At 49.1% G+C, this 20,586-nt stretch overlaps 1 protein-coding gene across 11 annotated transcripts in view; it reads right to left on the bottom strand.

The window, feature by feature from the left end:
• The window catches only part of LHFPL2 (LHFPL tetraspan subfamily member 2), a 168,705-nt gene that overhangs the window by 20,253 nt on the left and 127,866 nt on the right, over positions 1-20,586 (bottom strand). For 10 of the 11 annotated variants that reach the window (XM_061158111.1, XM_061158113.1, XM_061158114.1 and 7 more), the window contains one exon: positions 3,690-4,303. In XM_061158111.1, the coding sequence (XP_061014094.1) occupies positions 3,690-4,119 (430 nt within the window). In that variant the 5' untranslated portion in view covers positions 4,120-4,303. Of the gene's footprint in view, positions 1-3,689; positions 4,304-16,581; positions 16,968-20,586 lie in introns of those variants that run through there. The other variant, XM_061158117.1, reaches the window with a different exon arrangement.

The following is a 20,586-nucleotide window of genomic DNA, read 5'->3' as shown; positions in this document are numbered from 1 at the left end:
GTGGAGAGGGAGGTGGGAGGGGGGATCGGGATGGGGAACACATGTAACTCCATGGCTGATTCATGTCAATGTATGACAAAACCCACTGCAATATTGTAAAGTAATTAGCCTCCAACTAATAAAAATAAATGAAAAAAAAAAGATTAGGCATAGTAAAGGAAAATATTGTTCTTGTTCAGTCGCTCAGTCATGTCCGACTCTTTGTGACCCCATGGACTGCAGCACGCTAGGCTTCCCTGTCCTTCACTATCTCTTGGAGCTTGCTCAAACTTATGTCCATTGAGTTGCTGATGCCATCCAACCATCTCATCTTCTGTCGTTCCCTTTCTCCTCCTGCCTTCAATCCTTCCCAGCATCAGGGTCTTTTCCAAAGAGTCAGCTCTTCGCATCAGGTGGCCAAAGTACTGGAGCTTCAGCATCAGTCCTCCCACTGAGGACTGACTGGTTTGATCTCCCAATATATGATAGCTTGTAATTTTTCACCCAGTTACATTTTACAAAAAAAAAATGTCCTTTTTGCCAAAATCCAAGTTGTGAGAACAAACACAGTCTGAGGATATTTCTAGAGAATCCTTTGGTTGCTCTAGAATCCTTGAGAGGTTGCTCAGCCTCCTCTCTCACCATTGGTTTCAATGTTGAATAGATGCCGGGTTGAGAGAGGGCGTGGAGGGAGAGGCGAGACTGATGCTCACAGCTGCAGCAAGTCCTCAGCTGAGGCTGGGGCCTGTCCAGATTCCCTTACAGACTGGCCAAGAGGGCAGAAAGCCAGTGGTCTGCTCTGGACACTCGGGGGCAGACTCTGCGCCACAGACTCAAGGGCCACATGTGCCATTGACGCTGGCTTGCACTGCCTGGTGGGGCCCTGTTATCAGAGGAGAAAGAGCCCACTGGAAATCTAACAGATGTGGCCCCCACCCACCATGAGGGAGCTGTCTGACCAGAAAACGTTCGGTTCATCTTTCCCTTGATTTCTTCTCAGAGGGGTGCTGCTGGGCTGGGCGGTGAAGAGAAACCCCTTTTCGTAGCCTTAGATCAGTGGTCCCTAGAGAGGCAGGACCTAACTGTACAGGAATCTTTGCTTTCAGTCAATTTTTAGTAATTTCAGGCATTCTGAGATTACATATGTGTGCATGGGGAAGATGAGTGAAAGAAATGAGGAGCAAGCTTTTAGAAAATCAAGACTTCTGGAGACAGGTGACCAATAGACCAGTATCTTGGGTTGGTACTCCCTTCTCCCCAGCCCTTCTTCCTAGAGGCCTGGTACGGAGAGAAAGAGAAACGTCAAGAATAACTCATTGGAGTGTATGAATAATACCTAAAATATGTACTCATCTCTGTGCCAAAATGAACACTCTTGCCATTTATGTGAAATAGCAAACAAGAGCACCAAAAGACTTGGTGGACTAATCCACATTCTTAGAGACTAAAGTTCACTGGAATAACACCTTATTAAAAACTATGGGTAAACAGTCTTTGAGACCGAAGGATATCTATAATCTGCAAAGTGATTGCAAAAGACTGATTGTGCTGGTACGTCCCAAGATGTCCCATCCTACTATAAATGGCTATCCCTTGGCTGAAAGGCACTGTTTCTCAGGATGAAAAACATTCCTAGGGATGACAAACCAGAAGTCTTATCTGCATACCAGCATATTGATAAAACTCATAATAAAGTCATGAAATCACAGGAGATGAGCAAATACATCATAGTCATGGCAAACTGAGCAGAAATAACTGCTCTCTGGTCAACCAGGGCTCTTCAACAGGACTAATAATTTGTGTAAATTGGCTTCCCTTCATCTACATGTTTATTTTGACTTTTCAAAAAGCTTTGGTAGCACTTTGGTAACACTCCTCAGCAAAAGTTTTAAGACACACACACACACACACACACACACTCGTGCACCCCTGAGGCACTGTGTGCCTCGGGGAATAAAGTAGGGACTTTTCTCTGAGAAGAAAAAGATAATCCAGTATGGAAACCTAGCTTACTGAACATTTTTGGAGGTGAAAGGCCAAGCCGAAGGGGATGAGTGTCAGATTTGAGGAGTCAATCAAAAGAAGGACAATGAGTTTCACAGAAGCAAAGCTCTAAGATCAGATCATATTTTCCAATCTCTTGATCTTTAAGAAGAGGAATGCCAACATCCAGAGAACTGGGTGCATTTATTTCGAGTGAAAGTGCAAGTCAGTAGCAAAGCTGAAAATCAGAATCCTGGCCTCCCAAATTCCCTGAGTGCCTTAGTGCCTGGGTCTCTCATGGTACGCCTGGTCCCGGCAGAGAAAGAGATGGGGGTCCTGAGATCGTCATGAGTGTACCCCCCACACAGAAGCAGCAGGAGTGTGGCGCAGGTCCTCTGTCATTCCCCTGGGCCCACTACCCTCTCCCCAACACACACACATGGGGCCCCCTAAGGTCTGAGCAAGGAAAACACCTTATCAGCTGGGTTTGGGAAAGAACTGTTGTTGGACCTGTGTGTTTGGAAGCTGGCCCTGCTGAGCTCAAGAGCTCGCCATAAAGGAGGGGAGAGCTGCTTCATTCGGGGTCTGCTTCTTCACAGGCCTCGCGCCAGGCTCAGAGCTTATCTTCACCGTCCGCAGCCCGGCTCATAGCTGCGGGATGTGCCCTTCAATGACAGGTGGGGTGGCCTGCTGTCTCTCCCGTCAGAGTTCAGATTAAGAAATACTTTGGTTGCAGTTGTTTAAGAAGTGGATTTTCCCCTTGAGAATCAAAGCAAGAGTCTATTTCTCTGCTTCCTGAGGATGTCTGCAAACTCTGCTGTGTAGGGGTGTGTGTGTATCTGCCACCCAGAACAAGTCCCTTGAGTGTGGACAGACTGATAACCCTCTTGGTTCCAGATCCACTGTTTAACCCCACATGGCACAGCCTGTGAAAATGCTGGTGGAAGTCTTCTTGGCGCTCACAGCCTCCCCTCTGGGATCTCTGTAAGGCGCTCATACTTCTCTTTCCACCCACTACTAACAAGCTCATTAGTGAGAAACTCCCAGAAAGTGGGAGAGTTAGTTTGTAATTTCTGATCCGAGTGCACAGAACATTCTGTCAGGCTCCAGGAGACAGTCAGTTTAAACCAGAACAGTTATTAAACACAGCAGCGGGATACTCATTCCCTCCCGCCCCGCGTCCTCCCCGCCCAAAGCTGAAGTCATCCCGCGGCAGGGGATGGGGCGGTGGGGGCGGGGTGGGCGGCAGCTCACTGCCTGGGAACGGCTGCCCCTCCCTTACGGTGGTCCCAGGACACAGTTCACTGCAGGGGGCCTCCTCACCGCAATTCCTCCCTGGACGCCCGAGGGCGGAAAGCATGCTTTTAATTTAGTGGGAAAAGCAAAAAGTAGGAGCTCATTTGTTTGCCGAGCTCATTGCCTTCAGGCGCGCAGAATGGCTGATCAGGAAAGCCAAGCCCGGTGGCAGCTTTCTCAAACAAAATCCAGCAACTTAGAACCCGGGGCTACAGGCTAAGAAGATGAGCAGGGGAGAGCGAACAGCCTTGCCTTGCTTCAGGGGAGTAGGGAAAAAGGAGCGATGAGGGCAGCGCGTGGCTGCTGCCTAGCCCGGAGAGAAGAGCGCTCCTAAAGACGCACACGCAGCGAAGGAGTGGGCCGTGGGCGTGCCGCGCACACGCAGCGGCGCGCACGTGGCTCCGGGCCCCCTCCCCTCCGCGCACGCTTACCTGCGATGCCTTGCAGCAGCCCACAGACGTTGAAGATGCTTTTCTTCATGATGCTCTGCACACACATGGTGAAGACAGACACCAGGGCCACAGTGCACAGAATGAAGATGCCCACGGCTAAGAAGATAGCGGTGGCCTGCCAGAAGCCGCTGGCGATCTCGCCGAAGCTCTCAGCGTAGGGCCCGCACAGCGTCTCGCGCGGGAGGTGCTGCACGCCGGGGTTCCGGATGCAGCGGGCGTAGATGCCCAGCGTGGGGTGGTAGGGCTCCGGGGGGCCCGCGCCCTGCTCGCCCGGCTCGGCGCTGCCGCGGGGCTTGGCTTTCCCGATCAGCCAGTCTGCGCTCATGAAGGCGATGAGCTCGGCGAACGCCACCACAATACTCAGGAGGGTCCAGAGCATCGAGCGACAGGTGACAATGACATGACACATATTGATGCTGAAGGCGGAGGGAGTCGGGAGTCCAAGGGGTCGGCAAGCGCCGCGAGCCGGGCGGGGCAGCGGGAAAGGCGCGGGAAGGCGGCTCAGGCGGGGGCTCCCTCGTCCCGGCGTCGTCGGGCAGCGCGCTCCGGGGCTGTCATGCTGCCATGTCGCAGCTCCGTGGCCGCAGCCTCACCTGCGGAGAGACGAGAGGAGGGCGGTGAGCGGCGCCGGCCCCGCCCCGGCCCGGCCGCCCGCCCACTGGCGGGTCGGGACCCCGGTGCGCGCCCGCGCCCTGGCGAGCCCCGCGCCGCGCCAACACGCCGCCCCCTCCGCGAGCTGGCCGGTTTCTTTGTTTCCAGGGCGCTCCCAGAAGCGTCTGTGGTGCCCCTTATCTCTAAGCTGCACTGCTCACCCCCCGGGGCATCCTGCGCGGCGGGCTCCGGCCCGGCTGTGCGCTCTTGGGACGCCGCTCCTGCTCCCTTACATCTTACTAGAAAAAGTCCAGCTGCACAGGCTGCATTCGGACAGATCAAGACAGGCTGCTAGGGTACTGTGTCCACGGACGAGCCGCGATTTATAAGTTTGCAGGACTTGGTACCAGATGAGCTAAGTCTGCCAAATTTGTATCAAAAGCTTTTGTTTCTCAGCAGCTTTTGCAACTCCCAATTTTACTGTCTGGGAATCAACGTACCAGCAGAGACACAAGAGAAAGTGTTTGCTTCAGAGGTAATGGAGAATTTAAAAGGAAAATAATGCCATGATAAATAATAAAACTTTGCCACCCAAACTCATTTTTCATGCATTTCTCACCGGGTGATTTTTAGACAAAATAAGCTACAGAAGTTAAAATGCGAAGAAGGAGGAGGAAAAAAAAAAAACCTCCAAGAACTGTTGACTTACTTGTGGGAATTATTCGAAACAGGGGCATTAATGACCGCTGACTAAGTAGGGGACGTGTTGACAACAGAGCCCTGCATCCTTGAACTGTCCCGATCCATCACAGGGCCTCTGCCTGAGCTTCGGTTCACACCAGGTCTGAAACTCAACACGCCCATTGTTTCTGGTCTCACAAGGCCTCATTCTGTTCCCAAGGACAAACGGCTGGCTTCATTACCAGAGGGCCCTGCTCTAACGGCCCAAACCTCCTTCAGGGAGGCCTGAACCCTGAAATGGGCCACAGGGCTCCTCACAGCCCCGTCTTCCTGCCTCTCCCCGCGCCCTCCCTCCCCCGAGGTCAGGAAAATCCCACAGCTCGCAATGGACATCGGGGCGCATGGCTCTGTTCTGAGTGATTACTTATTAACCCAGGTCACATCAACTCCCTAAGAAGTGCAGAGAGCCTGGTGGCATGTGGGCCATGGCTGAGCAGGGAGTTATGCGGGAGGGAGGAAGTGGAAGAAGGGAGTGGGTGTCAAAGCTTCAGCACCATGCTGGCTCACAGTCTAGTAAGCGGTGATGACTTATAAAACAGTGGATTTAACACTTACACAAGATGATGTTTTGAGAAATTAGCTAGTGCAAAGCTAGGAACAGAGGAACTTAACTGTTGCATGTGTGTGTGTGTGTGTGCATGTGTGTGTGTGTAGCACTGGGGAAGGGAGAGATGGTGTGTTGCACCGCAAAGGTTCCTGGACAGACGGCACCTAGCTTCTCGGAGCCTTAGCTGTCAGCTCCCTCATGGACCACGTGGAGAAAGAGAGGGGCCCCTGCCTCACGACACTGTTGTAAGAATTAAGCAAGAAGCCGTGAAAGGGCCTGGCACAGTAAGTGCTCAGTAAACACCAACTCCTTTGCCTCAACAGTTTTTTCCCAACAGGGCTGAGACTGGTCAGACAATGGTTTAGCCAGTGAAAGTGCTCAGTGGTAACTGAAGCTTGGCCCTAACACATAGAGGAGGATCAAGCCCAGGCTATTTAGAGATGGATGAGGTCACTCCTGGTGTCCAAGCTTCCCTGGTGGGCTTTGAGGGTGAGGTCCTGGGTCTTACTTCCTGTTTCCCTACTGCCTAACACAGCTGACAAACTCAGCTGGGGAAAATAAATTAGCATGAGGCCAGAAGTATAATTGATTCTCTCTCAGTCATTCTTACCCTCTCACCCCGTATTACCAAATAGAAATGGCTTTTGAGTAAGAAGTTACCAATGCAAAGAGCTCTGGAGGAGGTCTTGTGTATAATGAAAGTGATCATTTCAAAAGAGAACAAGAAAACAAGCTAGGATGACTCCCACGAGGAACCCCCGCTTCATCCAAACAGTTCCCACCCACCAGGCTTACAAACACTTCTAATTCTCAGGTGGAGAGTCTGCTTGTTAGAAAAAGAAGCTCTATCCAACCTTCCCATTTGGTTCTCTGGTCTGCACAGTCATGTCCAACCCTTTTGCGACCCCATGGACTGTAGCCCCCCTGTGGGATTCTCCAGGCAAGGATACTGGAGGGGTTACTATGCTCTCCTCCAGGGGATCCTCCAGAGATCCTCCAGGGATCCAACCCACATCTCGTGTCTCCCACATCGGCAGGCGGGTTCTTTACCACTAGAACCACCCGGGAAGCTCTCCATTTGATTAGAAGGCCAGTTTACCGGTGCCCCCAGTTGCCGTCAATCCCTGCCCTTCTACTGTTCAGCGGCACTTTTTCAATGTGAATATAAAGCCTTTACATATTTGTCCTCTTGCAGAACCTCAGGCTCTGCTACAGCTTCTCAAGTGACTGGGATCTTAATGAAGACGCCAAATGTACAATGTCCTGCTCAGCAAGCTCAGCTTTGAGCCAGGGGTGGGATTAGGCTGCAACTTCTAAAGAGAAAGGATGTGAAACTTCAGAAGGGAAGAAGGCACATTTAGGCTTAGCACGCTTCTTAGCAATGGTTCTTGCCAAACTTAAGGCAGAATTATTCAAGGACCCCTGTGTGTAAAATCAGAAAATTCAGTTCCCTGTCCATCTGTGCTAAAACAAGTCCCCCCTCCACTACACCAGATCATTGTAGCCACACCAGAGTGGCTGGAATGAGACCTTCACTTTTCTGTTTGGAAAAGGGAGATAAGATGCTTTGGTCTCCTCAGCAAGTCTGCTAATGACTACTTTAGAGGAATAGCTATGATATGCAAGGCTGACAAAAACTGGCTTTCCTGAGGATCCAAGAAAAGTCCTTGGGTCAGGGAAAGGCAGCAAGGGGCTTCTACAGCGCTCTGCACTCTGTAAAATGCCCCAGTGGGGAATGCGTGCACTGAGATAAGAGCCACTTCAAAGGGGAACAAGATTTGGGGTACAGATCTCGTTAACCCGGGATTCAGCACAGAGCTCCTTTGCAGCCCTCCCTGCTGTTCACTGTGATTCCCACTCCTCCAAAGATCACACAACGAGACCAGACCCTTGCTGAGCTTCCATGTAAACATCTTCTCTCTACCGGCCACTAAACACATGTCCCCTCCAGGATGCTTGGCTTTACTACCACATCCCTGGTGTTTGTGGATAATGTGGACAGCCCTCTGACTTTCAGAAAATTATGCTAGTCCACAGAGGAAAGCCTCTTAGCAAGGGATAAACAAAAAACAAACAAAAAAAACAACAACCCTAAACAAATGAGACTTTGGCAGAAACCTAGAGTAATATACCACAGTCAGAATACAGAACCAAGAGAAGTGACGAGTGGGTGGTCCACGGGCGTCAGCACACCCCTCCACAGATCCCTACTATTTAAAAGAAGGGGGTGGTGTTAGCAGAGCTGAACGGGGTCCTTTCCTTGGCAGCTTCCTGCTGTCAGTGAGAAGGGACGAGAGTGCATTCGGGTGGAACTGCCCTAAGAGATTACAGTCTGGAAGCTGGGGAGCAAAGCCACAGCCTCTGGAAAGGCGGGGCAGGCCGAGGGGCCTTGCGTCAATGCTGCCTCGGTGGGGCGCTGGGAGCGGAGCTGCCTGGCATGCCCACCTCTCCACCCTCACGCCAGCAGCGATGCCCGAGAAGGCGGCCATGCAAACCACGGTTTGGAGAACAGCACGGCCTCACTTATCTGGGTGCTGTGTTTCAACTTCATTAAGACAACCTGCCAGCACAGACAGAAGGTGAAGAAAATGGACAGTGAGCACTGGGGACTGAATGCTGGTTTGCACACTGCCCTGTCGGTTCCATCCACAGCCCACACACTCACACACAAACAGTTTCTCCCTGGACCGTTTGAAGATGAGTTACAGATGTCTTGACGCTTCACCCCTAAACACTTCTGCCTATACCTCCTAAAAATGAGGACATTCTCCTACATAACCACAATAAAATTAACACACCCAAGAAAACTGACAATAATTTCCTTATATCCTAAAGCCTGGTCCACACTCAAATTTCCCTACCCTGCCCCAATTTTTATAGCTGTTTTCATAAAACCATGACTCAACAGAGACTCATGCATTGCTTTTAATTATGTTTTTAATCTTTTTTAGCCAGAAAATAGTCAGTCCTTCCATCCCTAACCTACCTTGCCCTGCCTTTATTTTTTCCCCTTGACACTGACTTATTTGAAGATACCAGGCCAGTTGTCTTTCAGGTTACCCAGCAATCTGATTTGTCTATTTCCTCATGATGCCATTTAAACTTGTCCTCTATCCTTTATCATAGAGAAAATGGAAATTAAATCTAAAGGCTCATTTAGATTCAGCTTAAACATTTTTGGTAAGAATCCTTCATAGGTGATGCTGTGTAATTCCCACTGGATCACATTTGGGAGGAATATGACTGAGGCTACACCTCAGAATCAGAGGAACTTGACACATACATCTATGTATACACATGTGTAAGTGTTATACGTGTGTGTACAGAAAGAGACAAAAAAAGATCAGTCTGTATGGTCCTCTCCAGTCCTAATAAAATCATATTTTGGTGAGGAAGTGAGCAGAAAGCTGCTCTGGGTAGGACTCTCCTTTGTTGTTGTTTATGGCTGGGCCGGGTCTCCAATGCTGCTTTCTCTAGCTGCGGTGGGCGGGCTTCTGATCGCAGTGGTTCCTCTTGTTGCAGAGCATAGGCTCTAGGGCCCAGGCTTCAGTAGTTGAGGCTCACAGGCTCATTAGTTGTGCCTTATGGGCTCTAGGGCCCAGGCTTCAGTAGCTGTGGTGCATGGGCTTAGCTGCTCTGAGGCGGGTGGAATCTTCCCGGACCAGGGGTCGAGCTGTGGCCCCTGGGTTGGCAGGTGGCTTCTTAACCCCCTGCCCACCAAGGAAGTCCAGAACTCTAGTTTTTTTTGGAGTTTTGAATATTCATCACTTTGGTTTTTTAAAGTTTTAATTGGAGGACGATTGTTTTAAAACGTTATGCTGGTTTCTGCCATACAACAACATGAGTCAGCCATAAGTGTGCACATGTCCCCGCCCTCTTGAACCTTCCTCACATCCCCACCCCATTCCACTCCTTTGGGTTTCAGGACCCTCTTTTTTAAAGAGCGGCTGGGACGGTGTGTGGGGGGAGGTGGGTCTGATGTCACAGTTAAGAAGCTCTGTTTTGAGGGATGCCACCCTGGAAGCTAAACAAATTCCTTACCAAAGGAACTTTACACAGTATCTGTGGTTCAGTAAGTACTAAAAAATATGAACTCCTGTGATTAATGATAAATTTACTACACTGACCCATGTGGCCCAAATAATCGATACCCTTCGGAGCAGGCTGCATTTTACTCCCACATCACTGGTAGTTTCCTGGCCAATGTCCACGTTCATTATTACCACCTCCCTCAGATATACAAGTCCCACAGAGGCTCAGCACCGTGGCCTCCCGCCCAGTGTCTTCTGGAAGGATAAGAGGATTAGGAAAGTAGAATTTATGCGCTGCTGCCTTCCAAAAGTTAGAAAGACCCTCTAGAGCGCTGATTCAAGCAGTGTGGTCCCCGGGCCCCCCCAGCTCCTAGAGGGGGATATGGGCCACCTGTTTCAAAGAGCACAAGTTCCCAGCTCCCACACACTGAACCAAACTTTCTGGAGGGGCTGCCAGAACTGCATCTCTAACAAGCCCCCAGGAGATTCTTTACACAGTGAATTCTGAGTCAGTCAACCTGAAGAGGGTCTCAGACTCAGTGAGGTCCGCCCGCACGAGAGGCTGCGTGGTGCTGGGTCGGGGGTGCGGGTGGGTCAGATGGGGATGGGGCAGGGCTGCTGGGGCTTAGAGGAGGGTGAGGATGTGTGTGGCCCAGCGCATCAGCAGAGCCAGACGCGTCCCCGCACAGCTCACGAAGCCACACGAGGGCAGGAACGAGCGATTCTGCAGGGCAGCCAGCTGTCCCCCCGACCTTGCTCCCATGCTGTCCAGGAACCCTCCTATGGCAAGGTGCCCCTATCCACCAGCACCTCCTCTTCAGAGCACAAAGCAGAGTGAGACCCGATGGGACAGTCCATGTGTGAATAGTTCACACATGCAGGTGTGAACCCTGCATGGACTTTTTTTTTAAAAAATCAGTTACCGAAGGAAGTCTGCAAACTCTCACTTGCCCTGGTTACCCCCTAAAATACACTGACTATGGAAATGCAGACACCTTGACTCTATTGAAGAAGAGGGTCCAAATACCCTAGAAATTACAGTTTCTTAAGTTATGGTCTCAATAGGCTCAGACCTCCTCCTGGCTGCCAACACGCTTTCCTCAGGAATTACTAGCCCCCACATCCCACCTCTGACTCTGTGGGCAATCTCTCAACTGGGGGCAACTGTGCCCTCCCTGCCTTGCAGGGAGCATCTGGCAATGTCTAGAGACATCGTTGGTTATCACAACTTGGGGCGGGGAGGCGTGCTACGGGTGTCTAGTGGGCAGAGGTCAAGGTGGCCAATATCACAGGCCGCTCCCCTGACAGAGCAAGTCAGTGGTGTGGGTGGCAAGAGCCCACGCTGGGCGCTTCCTGCAGTCTTCATATGTCTAGGTGCAACTTCAGAGCAGAGCTCTAAACCCTCATATTTTAGAAACACCTGCTCTAAAGAGTAAGTCAAGCTCTATCATCTGGACGGACATGCATAGCATTCACTAAATTAAGTACACCTTCACTTGTTTTTCTGAAATTTGTTAAAGGTCCAAGCTAATCTGCATCAGGCTGTCCAAGATGTCAGGCTGATCTGTCCAAGATGTCAGGCTGAAAGGACATGGACTCCAACTGGCCAGCATCGACAGAATCTTGACCCTGCCTCTCGTGGGGTCCTGGGAGTTTCTCTGGACCACACATGGAAGTCAGTTTTTGTTTTCAGCAATCTCTCCAAATGGCAAAATGGGGCTTCTTGAAACTTCCCTTGGCCACACGGCTTTTATTTCTCTCGAATTCTCCTCCTCCAGACTTGGGCTGGCCACTCAGGACGTGCTCAGGTGGCCGTGGCCGCTGCAAATGTCAGGGAATCCCAAGGAACTTACCAAGTAGACCTAAGTAATCTTAGGCATTCCAGGTCTTACTGACCCCAGCTCAGCTCCCCTCTGAAGGGTGGTTCTCTCTCCTGCTGAACCCAGTGGTGGTTTCAGCTGCCTGGTGCCCCACCCCAGCCCCTCAGAGAAGCAGAGGCTCCACGCTCCAGAACACCTCAGCAAGCCTCTATTTGTCTGGGTCTGGAGCACTTGGTGAGGAGTTGCTCACTGTCAAGTTTGTTTTTTAATTCCCCAGTCCTGGTCAGTCAGATATTTCTTCCTTGATGCCCACTTCAATTCCTCTGTACCCAGTCAATCTGCTTTCTGAGCACGCATTTCTGGAGGAGTCATTTTTATACTCGGTCCTGAGGCATCAGCAACCAAGGTCAACAGGTCCACCTGTCTGGTCCCGGTTTCTAAATGATCCATTCTTTAAGATTCTTCAAGCCCACTTACACATTTCATAACCTTTTTTTCTTTCTACAAATGTCATCATCTAAAAACCTCTAGGAGGTTGAGGAAACCTTTCGGAAAATGTCACCGTCTTCCTTTTTGTCTCTTTCTGTTTCTGCCCAACAGGAGTGACTGGAGAACCAACTTCCACAGCGGACACTAGGGTGTGATTCAGTCAAGATCCCATTAGCCAGGGGCTTACGACCTGCACGCACTGTGGGATGTCAAAGGCTTCAGGTTTAAGTGGAATCAGAACTTGAGCTTCAGGAGCTGCCTTTCAATGTCTCTGTTATATATACGTTTAAACAGAAAGTGTTTTTCATATTCATAATGAATTCTGGAAAAATATAAGCCCCTAAGTGAGCCTCACCAGCATTTTCAGGGTCAATAAGAAAGCACAGAGTTTTGGGACTTCCCTGGTGGTCTAGTGGTTAAGAACCCACCTTTCAATGCAGGGGATGGAGATTCGATCCCTGATCAGGGAACTAAGATCCCATGTGCTGCAGGGCAACTAAGCCCGTGTGCCACAATTACTGAAGCTGGTGTGTTGTGACCACTGAAGCCTGCACACTCTAGAGCTCATGCTCTGCAACAAGAGAAGCCTGCACACTGCACCTAGTGAGCAGTCCCCACATGCTGCAACCAGAGAAAGCCTGCATGCTGCAATGGAGACTCCACTCCCCCATTTTTTTAATTTAAATACAAAAATAAAAGAAAGCAGAGAGTTTTAATGGACAAAGCAACAAAGGGTGAAAACCAAAAAGGTTATAAGAACTCACATATAAAATCAAGATACTTGGTGCTTCATGAACTCCCTGGTGTCAATAGAGGACACCAATAGAGAGGAGATTGCCATGTCCTCTGCTTCAGTGACCCAACCCTGAGAATCAATAACCCTTAGAGGAAGGGCTTCTGGCTCATCTAAGTGACAGCTGGGCAGTGCCCCCAGCATCAGGGAGTTTGGATGTTCATTCTGCCAGCAACTGCAGGCTTTCCCGTCCCCTCTGCACAGAGGCAGAAAGAATCGCTGCTTGTTCACAAGACACACGGCCATCAGCCAGGTTCCCTTCCAGCAGCTTAAGAAAACCCAAACACGATCAGTGAAGAGGATTATGCCGTCCGTTACTTCTGAGCCTCTCACACAAACCCATGAAACATCAAGTAAACTCAAGAATCAAGTAGAAGAAGAGTCGTCTCCTGACTGGAAGCTTCTGGGAAAGCTCTTGTGAAAGGATGTATTATTCTTTCAAATATCATGTCCCTTCTTGGAGGAAGATGATACTTCCCGACCCCACTGACATGAGACCAGATCATGGGACTCGTTCAGCCAATTCAGCGTGGGTAGAAGTGACACATGCCACTTCTGGGCAGAAGAACTTGGGGGGTGGGGTGCTTTGTTGTCCAGCTCACTTCTCTCTCCCATGAAATATGAAAAATCCCAGAGGAGACCTCTCTGACAGCCTGAGTCCCTGTTGAAGCAGCGGCACAGCTGAGCCTTGATGGACAAGTGGTGTGGGTAAAAAAACAAAAACAAAAAAATACTCAAACCTCCGTGGTTGCCAATGCTGAGACTTTAAGGTCACACACAACCCAACTCCCTCCGAGGGCCGAGCTCCTGGCAGAGCCAGGACCCGTCCATTCTGTCTTTGGTGTCGTGAAACATTCAACTCCACCATCCTCTATGATAGCCACGGGAAAGAAGTTTGCAGCTGGACAACAATAAGTCCCCTAGTGACCTACACTGTGTGTGTGTGAGTCATTCGGTCGTGTCCGACTCTGCGACCCCATGGACTGGAGCCCGCCAGGCTCCTCTGTCCATGGGATTCTCCAGACAAGAATACTGGAGTGGGTTGTCATGCCCTCCTCCAGGGGATCTTCCTGGCCCAGGGATCCAACCTGCACCTCCTGCATTGGCAGGCGGATTCCTTACCACTGAGGCACCAGGGAAGCCCCACTAAAGACTGGCAACTATCTCAGAAGCATTCACTGTACAATTCAACAAGGTAGACTGCTTCAGTAAAAAGTTTACTTTCTTCATATACTTATCTTACAGTTAATGCATGGAAGTACCAAGAAAGAAGAAAAAACCCCTTCTGAGCAAATGAGGACAATGAGAAGTGACCCTGAGCGCCACAACTGCAAGAACCACTTTCCACATCAGGCGCTTCTCCGAGCCTCTTACCAGAGTCCTGACTCACTCACGCTGCCTCCCTTTCCTTCTCTGCTCCTGCTTCTTCCACCCTGCGGTGGCTCCAGTCAGCCGCCAGCTAGGACGGCAGCTCGGAGGTGTGCTTCTAACAAGCACAAGAAGAGAGCTCTGAGCTCCACCTGCAGGAGGCTTGGCCAGGCCGGCAGCTCAGGAGACACCTCCAGGGCCCGCTGGTAGCTGGTGTCAGCCCAGGACAGAGGTCTTTCCTGGGAATGGAGCGCAGGGGACCGGAGTGAGGTATCCATGAACTGAGGGGGCAAGAGACCAGAGCAGAGCAGTGGGGATGACCGACGCCCTGGGCCTCGGGCTGGGATCAGGAAGGAATGGCGGCCGGGCAGGCAGTGCAGTGAGTGAAAAGCTCAGCCCGCGGGGCGCGAGGCAGAAGGAGTGGCTTGCAGGCAGAGAAGTGGCCTTGACCACACTTTTAACTGCTTTCAGGCCATCTCCATCATGAGAACCCAAATAGTCCCTCTAGGAATACAGTCATTCCAGAGATGGAGGAAAAGACTGTGGAGCATTAGGGTTAAAAAACTGGTAGCTTCTATGAGGAGGGTGAACATCAGCTAACGGTGAGAACACCCGTCCCTTTAAAAATACAGTTGCTTTAAGTTAGGTATCACCTCTTTTTGAGCCATGTCTGTATAAGTAGAGATACACACACATACATATGTGGTATCATCTTACAAGCTCAATAACTAGTAGTAGACAAAAATGTTAATCTGGAAATAGTCACAGGTGGTTAAAGAATGGCAGAAATGGTTTTCTTTCCTTGCATCTCCACTGGCCCTGAAAACCTGACCCGTAAGTGCTACTGACAGAAGCAAGGGCGGTGGTTAATGTTCAAGCTGGGCCTTAGTACCAGGGTTCCAGCAGCCGTTAAGGAGGTGACGGGAACCTCATCCCAGTGTGGCCCGGGGACAGGCCAGCTGCATGACCCACAGGCGGGGCTGCCAGCCCAAAGCCCAAAGCCCAGGAACTTCTCAGAGGGCCAGGGCAGGAGCAGCTCACAACGGCAGCGACCTTCACCCAGAAGCCCATCAAAACCAACGCCACCAACCTTGCAGCTGTCATTGGGTTTATTGGCAAAGTTCTCAGCAGAATGACACATTTCTAATTACCCAATGAAGGATATTATCAGTGAACTGGGCCTAATTATGTAAAATAAACTGTATCCTTAAAAACCAAGATCTAATTTGGGATTTACCCAGGGATTAAGACAATGCTAGCCACTACTTGCCTTAAAAACAAACAGAAACAAATCTTTTATATATTCTGAGGTCACTTCTGTTTCTAACCAACATTGTTAATGAATTTTAGAAAGTTTCTGAGTGACTTAGAGTCAAAGTCTATTGTTGGCTATGTTGGTATTTCTAAGAACATCACTGAAATGTTCAAACTCACTGTTTTTATTATTTCACTCACACTGATGCTGGCTTTTCACAACCAAAGGTACAACCTGCAGCATTAAGGTCTAAACTGCCCTGTGAGTCCACAACACACCCTTCTGGAAAGACAGCGAGCTCATAGAAGGATATGGAAATAGCCTAAGGCTTTATGTGTTGAATGCATCTGCAATAAAAACAACAAAACACACAAGTGGATATTCACAAACGTGGCTCTTTACTTATGTTTCAAAAATCTCCCCTCTCTAGTGCCTTACTTTTTCAAACGTTTAAGACCCATGAAATACTGTGTGATGAGGAATGCACACATACACATTCACACACATTTGTAAGGTCAGATTTTTTTACCATCTAAAAGATCAGCAAGATAGATTTGTACGTTGCATCCACACCCAGTTCATCCCACACTGTCCGTCTCAGTGATTTCACAGCCAGAGATCAAGCCACACAGCATTTTTCAACTTCCCCTGAGAATGTCAAATTCAAAACTGGAGACCAGTTTAAGCTTCCTTCATTTATTAACTAGAGGAATTCCCCAGACATTTAGGATTCAGACGGTGTTTTGGAAACAGATGAGCTTAAGTGTAGCTCCCAAAGGGATGCAACACTTCGAGAAAAAGCAAGTTCAACATCCTCTACATTCAGAACCACCCTCAAAGGCAGGCAGGACCTCGGCCGGCATAACTGAACTGGCCTGAGGCCACAGGAACGTGCCAGGCGGGAGGCGGCGGCCCAGTGAGCTCTGCTCACAGCGGCCCAGATGAAGTCAGTGCAGATCAAAGTTCAAGCCGGTCACAGAAAACCCCGTTCTGCCAGTCTGAACCCTTGTCCTTGTTCATGAGATGCAGTACTCTTTCTGGGAACAGGGACTTATTGTCACAGCTTCTAACAGCAGTGCAGCCTCATAAACAGAGATGAACTCAGAAGGAGAGAGAACAGGTCAGAGGACCAAGCCACTTCGGAACAAAAATGAAAGTACTGGAGAGGCTGGGAACACAAAGGGCTTTAGCTTCACTTCCCAGAGACACCCCGATCCCTTGTTCCCAGATGCTCACCTGGAAGGGCTGCTAAGGAAGGTGGGCAGAGAGGAAGCCGGTCCCGGATGATGCACGTGGCCAGAGCCCTGGACTCCGGAGGCTGCCAGGGGCTCCTGCCCCAGCATCCCCGGGGTGCAGGCTGGAGCGGGTGCCTCCCCTTTGAACCCACGTGGCTCAGAAACAGCAAGGTGCTTGGCAAGAGGATGCCAGGCAATCGGAGGAGGGAAAAAGAAGCCCGTGTTCTGGTTAGGTAAGAAAAAGGAGCAGCCCTGGGTGCTGACACACACTTCTCTGGCGTGTTTGGAGCTAACGGGCTTCCTCACAGCAAACGTTTCCCACGGCTCTGATGACCTCTGGCCTTGTGAGCAGATACCCACACGGGCAGAGAAAGTCCCTTTCTCCGCGTCCCACGTGCACGCGCAGGCTGGCTGACCACTCTGGGTGGGTCCTGGCAGAAAATGCGGGCAGGACTTCAGGGGAGGTCTCTCAGGCTCACGAACAGGATGAGTGTGGACTCAACAGTCACTCTCCCAAGACTGCTACCAAACCCACTGCCCCACCCTTCCAGCCAATGAGCTCATCCAGAAAGGCACCTCGGGGAGCGCTCCTGTCTGGAGCCAGACTGTCTGGACTTGAATCCCCGTTCCAGCACTTGCTAGGCGGTGACCCTGGGCCCAGAGGTGGCACTGTACCTCAGTTCCTGGGTCTGCAAACGGAAGGTACTAACAGAACCTACCACACAGGCTTGTTGTGAAGGTCAACTCAGTCAGTCATAAGCTTAAAATGTGCTTGGCAAAAGCAAAGTACGCCAGGCAGGTGGAGTAGAATCCCTGGAGCGGGACCCAGCCTCCCCACCCCCAAACCCCACATCAGCATGGCCACCTATGAGGTCACGCCTTTCCCCATTTAGATCTTCTAGGGCCCACCTGGCCTGGGGTAAGTAGTTTCACCATCAAACACCGATTTTCTCCCTGTTAGAAGAGTTTTATAGCATAAAGGATACAAATGGATACAAAAAGGATACAGAAGATCTATTTCAATAATATCACCCTGCCTGTACCTGTAGCTCTGTGTTTTTCAGCAATGAAGTGTGGGTGTTCAAAGGATCTACCTCAAAGGGTATTATAAGGATTAAAAATACATGCATGTAAAGCCAGGTATAATTTTAAATATTCAATAGGTAGTAGGAATTATTACTATTATCATATTTGCTCAACATTTATTTTTCTGCTCTCGGAGGGCTGTCTCCACACAGTCACACACAAAAGTCACCTTTTAATATTAATGACTGTAGACTGAAACTCGTCAAATGGTAAAGTCATACGTGGGGACAAAAACACTAGACAGGAAGCAGGGGACCACGGACTCTGGTCTAGGCTCTTGGCTAATGGTGTGTGACCACACTCGGCATCCTTAGCTGCTCTAGCTTCAGAGATTCAGGCACAGAGGTGGGGAGGGGTGGTGGTGAGGGTCTGTAGATGATCATGGTCACTGTCAGTTCCCAGAGTTCTAGACAAGTAAAATAATGGGTTATAAAGAATTTCATAGCCATATGCCAAAGGACATGATAGAACACAAAGCTGTAGTCACTATGTAAAGTGTTTATATTTTGGCTTCTTATTTATTGCAAGAAGGGTGCCAACTGATTAACAAATGCATCTGAGAACAAGTTCTCCAGTCGGAGATGCCAACAACATGAGGGAGTCCTTTATAAGTGCTTTGGTTTCAGGCAGGAGTCAAGTCATATCCCTTTTATTTCAAAACATAAACCGTATGAAACTGTCCAATAAAATTAATGTTTGCTGCTGTTTATTCTCTGTTCCTGGGTGAATTATTAAAGTCAAGTAGTGCAATTCTCTCATCGGTTATAAATGGCCCCAGAAGGCTGATTTGCATCCATCCAGGGGCACTTACTTCTGGTAAGTATTCTTATTAATGATCTAATAAAATGTCTTGTTTTGTTACGATCATTTGAAATGATTCAAATGATATTTAAAAATTCAGCACTCCAACCCAACAGCCTGGAGATGAAGCTGCTGAGCTGACATTAATTTAAAGTGATTTTCAATTTTACTTGGTACTGTCAATGAGATCATGGATGGATTAAATTTTCTTTTTTAAATTTTGGTCTCAGTGCTGTCAAAGGCAATGTCTTACCAAGATTTGGTAAAACTGGTCTGATTACAATGATAACTGCAGATAGTAAAGGCTGGGGTGGGAGGTTCTGGTAAGAAATTATTTGGCGGTCAACCACACACATCCTAAATTGCAGAGGTAGACTGTGAGAATAAAGCTATGTCAACAAGAATAACACTCATAAACATGTTCAGTTTCACTCTTCCTAACTTCCTGACCTTTCTTCCAAACTGCCCTTTAGCGGAGGTGGCCATTCCCAAAAGCGAGCGCTGAGCTCCATGGATTTGGCCTCTGTGATAAGTGCAGGAAGAAAAGTGCAGCCCGTCTAAGGCCACTCTGTGTAGGTGGGTGATGAGCTGATGACTGAAGTGTACACGCTCAGACACACCACCCACCCCATCACCCTAACCCACCTGCCAAGAAGCCAAGGGCCCAGAGGCTTCAAAGAATAGAAGCAATGAATGGCTGAGGTACTCGATGAAACTGCACCCAGCACTGCAAAAATAGCTCTTATTTTTCCTAGGTCCCAGAATATTTGATTTCTGGATTTTTCCTCTGTTCTTATCTCATTACACCCCACCCTTTTTTAAAAATAATGCTCATTAAACATCTGCTGAAACGAAAGCACTTAAAAAGGAGTCGCATGTTGTGGGCTTCCCAAACTGGAGAACTCGTGTTACTGTACATTGTTGATCATGGTGATGAGCAACTGCTAACTTTTATTGAACGAAGCACTGAAGCTGCTAAAGAGGTAAGACCAGGCAGGTGCCCTTGTCCAAGATCTGACAGCCCAAGGTGTGCAGGGAACACGCAGGGAAAGGAGGGCGGGAGGGTGGGCCGGGAAGAGACACAAAGATACTCCTACTGGCCTCATGGAAATGTATTAAAGTTGGAATCAGGAAACACAGAGACATTAAGAAAGACCAAGGCCAAGAGGAATGGGACTGCAGAGAAGAGTGCTCTGGTGGGTGGGGCAGCACCAGATCAAGGAGAACCCTGAGGAAACCTCGATAAGGCTTTTATCAGGACTATAATAACTGCAAAGTAAATCCATCATTAGTTCAAAAGGGAGGGTCACAGTTGGGGTGGAGAAAGGCTAGAATTTTTCTGCTTCTGTTGGATAACCCTGGATGCTGGCATTAAAAACTCTTCTTAAAAGAAAACTAAAGGGCTAGATCATGCTGATACTGCTTATGTCCTGAGCGAAACAGAAGCATGCTGATGAGCCTCAATTATTTTTTTTTTTTTTTGGTATATTTAAGTAGAAATGATGGCTGAAAGGGTGAATGCTTGTTAATCCAGGCATATCTGCTAGCTATTTAGTACGATGAATTTTAAACAGAAGAATGAAAATTAACTTTATGCTCTAACAGCCCCCTTACCCATTCAAATTCACTTTATAACTTACAGGGTTATTCGTAAACTTTTATAATGATTTCAAGGAACTAGGATGACTGTTAAGTGAGTGTGGCTTTCTGATCCAAATTCGATCAAGAAAGAAACCCCTAGGACACATGGAGTTTTGGCGGTTTTAAGAGATAAACATGTCAGAGATAAACACTGACATCAAGCCAGGACGGTTTTAGGAGGCTAGTGGGGTGATACCCGCGTTCTGCTTTGCCCCTTGCTGCTTCCAGAGCATGATATTCTCTGATGCATTAAAAAAGACAAAAAAGAAAAACCACTGTTGATGGAAGTCTTTACCACTCAGAGAAATAGTCTGTGCTGCATAGAGTAAATATGTATCAATTTGGCTCAGGAAAAAATTAAATGACCACACCAGAGGAAGAGTCTGCCTGTACAAAGTGTGGTCCCAAAAGGAATTTGCAACCTGTTTTTTCAAGCTGTCCCCTCCCACTAAATTCTCTCTCCACTCCTGACCACATC

Source organism: Dama dama, chromosome 12 (genome assembly GCF_033118175.1).
Source record: "Dama dama isolate Ldn47 chromosome 12, ASM3311817v1, whole genome shotgun sequence".
Lineage (NCBI taxonomy): Eukaryota > Metazoa > Chordata > Mammalia > Artiodactyla > Cervidae > Dama > Dama dama.
Note: the sequence above shows the minus strand (reverse complement) of the source record. Positions and strands in the feature narration are given on the sequence as shown.